The following is a 9,187-nucleotide window of genomic DNA, read 5'->3' as shown; positions in this document are numbered from 1 at the left end:
TTATTTGATACCCTCTGTTATTTGTTCCTGTGGTTTAAATAAAGGTTTGTTGAAACTCACACAGCCTGGGAGGAGCGCCGCCCCCCGCGGTTCTTCTTCTTCCCGATGACCGGCGTGCCGAAGTGCTCCGGGTTGGTGAGAGGCAGCTGGTCCAGAGTCTGAGACATGGTACACACACAGGTACAAACAGTTACACACACACACACACACACGTACACACCCAGGTACATACACACAGGTACAAACAGTTACACACACACACACACACACACACACACAGGTACAAACAGTTACACACAGGTACACACCCAGGTACACACACACACAAACAGTTACACACACAGGTACAAACAGTTACACACACAGTTACACAGTTACACACACAGGTACAAACAGTTACAAACAGTTACACACACAGGTACAAACAGTTACACACACAGGTACACACAGTTACACACACAGTTACACACACGTACACACACAGGTACACACCGTTACAGTTACACACACAGGTACACACCCAGGTACACACCCAGTTACACACACAGGTACAAACAGTTACACACACACACAGGTACAAACAGTTACACACACACAGGTACACACATAGTTACACACATGTCAGGTTACACACACACATACACATCAGAGGTACACACATAGTTACACCCACACACATCAGAGGTACACACACACATCAGGTGTACACACACACCAGAGTTACACACACATCAGAGGTACATATCAGAGTTACATCTTTCAAACTAACTGTATTACTTAATAACAGCTGACAACATTTCACCAGTGAGAGGGGTGGAAGGATATAGGTGTAGAAAGTAGTCCCTATGTGTGTGTGTGTGGTGGAAGGATACAGGAGTAGAAAGTAGTCCCTTACCTCGCTCTCTGCAAAGTGTCTCTCTCCCTTCAGACACAGAGACGTACGACGAAGAGTCTTCTCATCTCCATCATCAAACACTGACACACACACACACACACGTTAATGACAGTAAACATGTCTCTGTAACATCCCATAATGAGCTGGAGGTGAGCTGGCAGCGGATTGGTCAGACAGCCAAGAGAAGTTGTGACATCACATGATATCAGCAGAGGACCACCATGTCCACACACACACACCAGTTAATGACAGTAAACATGTCTCTGTAACATCCCATAATGAGCTGGAGGTGAGCTGGCAGCAGATTGGTCAGACAGCCAAGAGAAGTTGTGACATCACATGATATCAGCAGTTTTAGCGAAACCGTTCTCATCTTCATCACTCCTCCCCGACAGCCAATCACAGCGCTCCATTATCAGCCAATCACAGTGTTTCATTATCATCCTTCACCAACAGCCAATTACAGCGTCCCGTCTCTACAGTGGATTTTTTGTATTTAAATGTTTTGTTGCTTTAAAGGTCTCCTATTGGTCTACAGTGGAGGAGAGGAGCATCTGATCCCCTCATCTTCATCACACATCAAGGGTTCTCTCCTTCTTCATCACACATCAAGGGTTCTCTCCCTCTTCATCACACATCAAGGGTTCTCTCTGAAACTCCATATCATGTTCCAAACCACATCAAGGATTCTCTCTGAAACAGTATGGAGCTCAAACTCTTTCTCTCTCTCAGGTTTACCACAAGGTGAGTTCCTTTTGATTTCCTGCTTCTTTACACATGCTCTCTCCAGTACAGGTTAGCTCTGAGTGTTAGCATGCTAATGTAAACAGACCATAGTACAGACCATATTACTTCCAGAACACGTCTCATTGTTTCTGACAGCAACGTTTCTGATTGGCCCGTGGGTGTAAAGCCCGCCCCCATTTTAGTAATGTCGTCATGACGCAGCAAATCTGGATCAGCTCCGTTGTTCCCCCGTTTTTAGAGATGTGGGTACGGAGGAAAAGAGAGAGGGGTTTATTTCCTGACTCTTTGTGAGTCTCCTGACACACCAGGGACACACCGTGACGTAGAGAAGACATCAGGAAGGGACTTCTGCATGATAGGGGACCTCTAAATGTGTTTTGCTTGAAGACACTTTATTAGAGTTTCAAAAACTACATTTTCTCTGAAGACAGCACCAAACATTATACTTATAAATCCACAAAGATAAAGAGATGTTTGAGCGGCCTGTCAACACAACAACAACAGGTCCTCCTTTACTGTGCCCCCTGCTAAGAGACCCCCTGATGGTCCTGATGGTCCCCCCTGCTGGCCCCCTCCCTGCTGAGAGACCCCCTGATGGTCCTGATGGGTCCCCCCCTGCTGAGAGACCCCCTGATGGTCCCCCCTGCTGAGAGACCCCCTCCCCCCTGCTGAGAGACCCCCTGATTGGTCCCCGCTGCTGAGAGACCCCCTGTGCCCCCCCCCCTGCTGAGAGACCCCCTGATGGTCCTGATGGTCCCCTCTGCTGAGAGACCCCCCTGATGCGCCCCCCCCCCCCCCCCCTTCTGATAGACCCCCTGATGGTCCCCCCCTTCTGAGAGACCCCCTGATGGTCCCCCCTGCTGAGAGACCCTGATCAGAGACTCACCCACGGTGTAGAGGCTGGCGTCTGTCAGCTTGCTGATGACCGCCTCGCTGCTCAGACCCTCGTTAGTCTTCACCTCCACCGTGGAGCCCACCTGCACATCAGAGCACTCAGTTAGAGACAGAGACATTCAAGACAGAGACTCTATAGACTCTAAAGTGGTCCTCACCTTCAGGGCTCCTTTCACCTGGTCGTCCTGGACCACCTGAGACGTGCTCTCACCTTTCAGGCTCACCTGGAGACACACAGAGGACAGAGAGGACAGAGAGAGAGGACACAGAGGACAGAGAGAGAGGACAGAGATACACACAGAGGACAGAGAGAGAGGACACAGAGACACACAGAGGACAGAGAGAGAGAGGACACAGAGGACAGAGAGAGAGAGACAGAGACACACAGAGGACAGAGAGAGAGGACACAGAGACACACAGAGGACAGAGAGAGAGGACACAGAGACACACAGAGGACAGAGACACACAGAGGACAGAGACACACAGAGGACAGAGAGAGAGAGGACACAGAGGACAGAGAGAGAGAGGACAGAGACACACAGAGGACAGAGAGAGAGAGAGGACACAGAGGACAGAGAGAGAGAGAGGACACAGAGGACAGAGAGAGAGAGGACAGAGACACACAGAGGACAGAGAGAGGACACAGACACACAGAGCACAGAGAGAGAGAGGACACAGAGACACACAGAGGACAGAGAGAGGACACAGAGACACACAGAGGACAGAGAGAGAGAGGACACAGAGACACACAGAGGACAGAGAGAGGACACAGAGACACACAGAGCACAGAGAGAGAGAGGACACAGAGGACAGAGACACACAGAGGACAGAGAGAGGACACAGAGACACACAGAGGACAGAGAGAGAGAGGACACAGAGACACATGGGGGTTAATTTCTGAAGGGAATACATTAACCCCAACAGGTACAGAGACACTTTGTGAGGATAGAGACACGTCCTGGTCTATCAGCTGTGAGGACAGACAGATGGACTGACAGTAAAAGGTCCTGGTTCTGGACCTAGACCAGGTTCTGCAACTGGACCTGGTTCTAATCCTGGACCTGGTTCTGAGGGTTCTGGTTCTTACCTTGACCTTCACCATGCGCTTCACGGTCTTGATCTTGGCCTCGCAGAAGGCTCCTCTGTATTTGGCGCTAACATCCGTCCCCACGGACAGGTAGGGAGGCTCTTCTGCTGCCTGCAACACACACACACACACACACACATCAGTAACACACACACACACACTCTCCCAGCATGCACTGCGGCACACAGAGGGAGATGTTGAAGCTGTCTCCGATTAGCCTCTTTAGCTGCTAGCGTTAGCATGAGTTTCTCCCTCTTACAGACTGGTTCCAGACAGTTTAACTATAAAGACTTTAAGGAACCAATAGGACTCTTTAAATGTGACGCTCTAATACGTCAGAGTGTGACTGAACCTGGTTTCTGTTCATGCTTTTCCATTAATTAATTATTTTGTCATATGTCATCATGGGGACTAAATGGTTTTGACTGCTCTCTTGTTGTTGTGGTGAAATCCTGTAGATCTGTAGCAGGGTCTAATGCTGCGTTCACACCGGACGCGATGCGATGTTTGGGGGCGGCGCGATTACATGTAAAGTCAATGCAGAGACGCGGACAGACGCGAATTCGCTCCGACGGTGCGCATGAAGCGGTGGACGCGGCGCGAATCACGCGATTGAACGGTGCCGCGTCAAACGCGAGAGTTCCATTTTTTCAACTCGAGCGTCAAATTCACATGACGCGTTCTCGCGGAAGCCAATCAGCGGTGAGGATCTCAGCCGCCGTCACTGACGTTCAACCAGAAAACATCAGCCGTTAGCTGTTAGCAGTTAGCACACAGAGCTCACAGCTCCTCATATCTGTTCAGAAACTGGACAAAAGTTAAACAAGTACAAACCACAGACTGTCTGTGTCATGGAGAATACAGTCCCTGGTTTATTTATGTCTGTAGGGCCGTTGTTATGAGTGTGGAATGAGCATATTAGCCTGGTCGACCCGATCTTCATTCAGAAAACAAGCAGTTTAAAAGGTTTTTCTCCTGCCGTCTGTCTGCAGACTTGTCAAAGCATTAATTCATGGTTTTTACTAACCGGTATCAGTATGTTGTTACTTCGGCATCATTTAGAAACGTGTATTACAATTTAATCAAGGTAAAATATGTTCATGTTGTTGTAGCCCCCGAGCCAGCGCGTCTTGTTTGAATGATGAGAGTAAACACAGCTGGCAGCCGCGGTGAAACTCGAGCGTTTAGAGCGATGCGATAGGAGCGATTATTCGCATCGCGTCCGGTGTGAACGCAGCATAAGAACTGAGAAGGGGATCAGTTCATCTCTCACAGTAATCTGTCTCTGTTCCTCTCAGTGTATACGGCTGTGATGGAGCTACGTGTGACGGACTGACGGAGCTACGTGTGACGGACTGACGGAGCTCTGTGTACAGAGATCTAACACGTGATACAGATGTAAGGATATAAAGACTGCTTGTGATTGGCTGGACAGTTTATATAAGTGTTATTCCTTGTCCTGATGTCTAGATGTGTCTCTGGATGTGTCTCTAGATGTGTCTCTGGATGTGTCTCTGGATGTGTCTCTGGATGTGTCTCTGGATGTGTCTCTGGATGTGTCTCTGGATGTGTCTCTGGATGTGTCTCTAGATGTGTCTCTAGATGTGTCTCTGGAGGTGTCTCTGGAGGTGTCTCTAGATGTGTCTCTGGATGTGTCTCTGGATGTGTCTCTGGAGGTGTCTCTGGAGGTGTCTCTGGAGGTGTCTCTGGAGGTGTCTCTGGATGCGTCTCTGGATGCGTCTCTGGATGCGTCTCTGGATGCGTCTCTAGATGCGTCTCTAGATGCGTCTCTGGATGTGTCTCTGGATGTGTCTCTGGATGTGTCTCTGGATGTGTCTCTGGATGTGTCTCTAGATGTGTCTCTGGATGTGTCTCTAGATGTGTCTCTGGATGTGTCTCTGGATGCGTCTCTGGATGCGTCTCTGGAGGTTTTGAGTATAGATAGAAAGCTTGTTGTGGTCATTGAATAACGTCCTCTTACTGTTTTAACTAACAAGCAATGTGTTGTATCTCAGCAAGCAGATCCACAGGTTAACATCAGGTGTCCTCTGTACTGTCTCAGTGTTCACCTGTTCTCTTGACCAGGTGTCTCTAAACCAGTTCAAGATGTCCTGCTGGTGTCTCTGTACTGGTCGTACTGTCTCCAGCATCCTGCCAGTAGCTTGAGTATTTATCAGTTTATGTGTCGGAGACAGAGACGTCACAACAACATGGAGAGGGTTCACTTGACACAGGTCCATCTGTGAGAGTCTTAGTAAACTGACTGAGTTTAAACTGGGCAGAGACGGTCTCTACTGGGACCACCAGGACCAGCAGAGACGGTCTCTACTGGGACCACCAGGACCAGGTCTCCACACTCACCTTCATCTCGCCGGCTATTTGAGGGAGTCCAGCTCGGAAGATGGTGATCTCTGAAAGACAGAGAGGACACGAGGTTAGAGAGAGACACACATAGAGAGACAGACAGACAGGACACGAGGTTAGAGAGAGACAGAGAGACAGACAGGACACAAGGTTAGAGAGAGACACACAGAGAGAGAGACAGACAGGACACGAGGTTAGAGAGACAGAAAGAAAGACAGACAGATAGACACCCTGTCCTGCTTGTTGATTGATGCTAAGCTAGCCCTCACTTCTTGTGTAGCTCTCCTCCTCAGATCAGATCTGAAGCACAAACTGAGTCTAAACCCTGGTCCTCTCTCTCTCTCTCCCCGCAGATCAGACCCTCTCCCCGGCTCTCTCTCCCCCCGCAGATCAGACCCTCTCTCTCTCTCCCTCCGCAGATCAGACCCTCTCCCCGTCTCTCTCTCCCCCCGCAGATCAGATCCTCTCTCTCCCCGGCTCTCTCTCCCTCCGCAGATCAGACCCTCTCCCCCCGCAGATCAGACCCTCTCCCCCCGTAGATCAGACCCTCTCCCGCAGTTCAGACCCTCTCCCCGCAGTTCAGACCCTCTTTCCGGGCAGCAGCTCCTTCCCGCTCCCCTCTCTCTCTCTCTCTCTCTCACTCTCCCTCTCTGAGCCGCCATGTCTGCTAGCTCTATGCTAACTTTCCCACCCCCTCACCCCTCCTGAACCCTCCAGAGACTGGGTACTCACACAGTATCTCTCCCGGATCCTGGAGGCCTTACAGCGGCTGTGATGGAAGGACCGTGTGTTCCTCTCCGGAGCTACATGCTAACGAAGCTAGCTGGTGGATCGTACGGTCATTTAAAGCGTCTGATAACAAACAGGAAGAGAGCCCGCAGATGAAGCCCATATTTGGAATGTCCCTAGCGGCCAACCGGTGGTACTACAACCACCGTGACGTCACTGGGCCCAAAAATACTTTTCCCCGTTGACTTACATTGGGAAAGAGACGTCTGTAAATCAGCATACATTTGTATTTGAGTTAAATAAACTACCCGAAACGAACTCTTGTATATTCCTTATTTAAATCATTGGCGTATAAAAGTTGTAAAATGCTTTTAAAGCTGAATCCAGAGTTATTATGTCTCTCCATTCATCTGACTGACAGAGAGCGGGAGATGGGAGGCGGGGCTTAAGGGAAACTCCACTGCGCATGCTCTGTGGGCCCACATCCGGGTACATTTGCTCTCCATAGTGAGCTATTTAGTGCTTCATGTGAGCAGCTACATAGGAATGAACGGAGTGTCTTTATACAGACTATCTGATACTATTTGAGACGGTAGCTCCTGTTCCCGGTGAACTAACGGACATTAAGAACACACTGCGTGACTCTGGGTTATTTATTTAATAAAAGAAGCTCCACAAAGACTAATTTCTTCATCTGTTCTCTGAAAACAAGCCTCTCCACCGGGGAGAGAACCAGCTCCTCCCGGTAACATCCAGCTCCTACCCGGTTATACTGTTAATTTCCCCCGGGTTATGGTGCTAATGGTGTAAAGTAACGGTTAATATTAAAGGTTAATACTCACGTTTTCTCTCCGCTTCCTTCTCTCTGCGAACAGATTCACGAACAACAAGCTGTTGAGCCCGGAGCTCTGTTTCCCGACACCTGATTGGCTGCGGTGACAGCGGCGGTCAGAACGGGGAAATCTGATTGGTTAACAGATCCCTCCGTTTTAATTGGACATACCTCGTACTGGCGTTGCTATTGGTCTATACGAACACGGCGCCACGAGGGAAATGACGTTGTCAGCTGGGGACGCAGCCAATCAGAGCCGAGGATCAAAGCAAAACCCGCAAATAGAGAGTACTATTGGTCGCGTGCGCTTTGTGCCTGGAGATGGAGCTCTGCGATTGGCTGAGCTGGCTTCCGGTGTATATGGGAAGCCCCGCCCCTATACGTGCTAGTATCCGCTCACCAAACTCCATTCAGAAATCTGTGAGTTGAACTAACCTCGTTCATCGACTGGATGTAAACAAACTGTGTTTATTAAGTTAGTACTTAAAGTATCTGATATATATTAATTAATTATATCTATATTAACTCACTAAGTTTCAGATATTCTCCATCAAACCTCACTTTATAACCGGTTAGCAGGTAGAACCAACCGGAAGGAGCTTTATTAGTAAACAAAAGTTCCCTTTGTGTTTGTTTACACTCATGGCAGCTCAGCCGGAAGAAAGAGGCGGGTTGTTTACTTTGATAAACGTCCTGTTGTCTTTACTGTGTCTTGAACTCCTTTAAAATGACTGCTGTAAACACTTAATGGACTCTTTTCTGAACCTAGTTCTGCGACGTGGTTTATATGCGCGAGACGATGTCACATTATGGGATGTTTGGACCCGGGTTTCAGAGCACGAGCACCCGGAAGCGATTCCTGAGGGTTAGTCAGACTCTGGAGAAATAACGGGAGTTTCAGTCGGTGTTTGTAAAAGAGAAGCGGAGGGGACGGCGTGTGACGTCACAGGAAGAGGCTGACGTCAGAGCCATATAAGGCATGCTACTCTGTGGAAGTTATTAACATGAACACATGCTGGGAGACAGGTGTGTCCCACAGGTGAGGGACACATACTACACTGCGCTAAGGGATGGAGACTGTTCAGAAACACTTACTACACTGAGCTAAGGGATGGAGACTGTTCAGAGACACTTTAAACTGAGCTAAGGGATGGAGACTGTTCAGAAACACTTACTACACTGAGCTAAGGGATGGAGACTGTTCAGAGACACTTACTACACTGAGCTAAGGGATGGAGACTGTTCAGAGACACTTTAAAACTGAGCTAAGGGATGGAGACTGTTCAGAAACACTTACTACACTGAGCTAAGGGATGGAGACTGTTCAGAGACACTTACTACACTGAGCTAAGGGATGGAGACTGTTCAGAAACACTTACTACACTGAGCTAAGGGATGGAGACTGTTCAGAGACACTTACTACACTGAGCTAAGGGATGGAGACTGTTCAGAGACACTTTAAACTGAGCTAAGGGATGGAGACTGTTCAGAGACACTTTAAACTGTTCCAACTACTTAATAATCCGTGTGTTAGTTTACGATAAGCACTTTATTGATGCGTTGCAGCAGCGTAAAAACACAAGGCATTGCACATGAGAAATGAAAGAGTCGAACAGTTCTTAATACATCTCAAATAGAA

The 9,187-nt window shown here is 48.7% G+C and overlaps 1 protein-coding gene and 1 non-coding gene across 2 annotated transcripts; both read right to left on the bottom strand.

Annotated features, from left to right (window-relative positions):
- Positions 1-60: 60 nt before the first annotated feature.
- Positions 61-7,770, bottom strand: LOC117472095 (AT-rich interactive domain-containing protein 4A-like; the record flags this gene model as incomplete). Its single annotated transcript, XM_034117230.1, has 7 exons — positions 7,559-7,770; positions 5,985-6,034; positions 3,624-3,734; positions 2,695-2,760; positions 2,529-2,619; positions 896-975; positions 61-158 (listed from the first exon to the last, which is right to left on the bottom strand). Coding segments are annotated over exons 2-7 (452 nt in total), but the record flags the coding sequence as incomplete, so codon positions are not given.
- Positions 1,201-1,282, bottom strand: LOC117472104. The gene has a single exon (XR_004554877.1). It is a non-coding gene; the product is annotated as a small nucleolar RNA SNORD53/SNORD92 (small nucleolar RNA).
- Positions 7,771-9,187: the final 1,417 nt, after the last annotated feature.

Source organism: Trematomus bernacchii, unplaced genomic scaffold (genome assembly GCF_902827165.1).
Source record: "Trematomus bernacchii unplaced genomic scaffold, fTreBer1.1, whole genome shotgun sequence".
NCBI lineage: Eukaryota > Metazoa > Chordata > Actinopteri > Perciformes > Nototheniidae > Trematomus > Trematomus bernacchii.
This window is presented reverse-complemented; position numbering and strand designations above follow the sequence as displayed.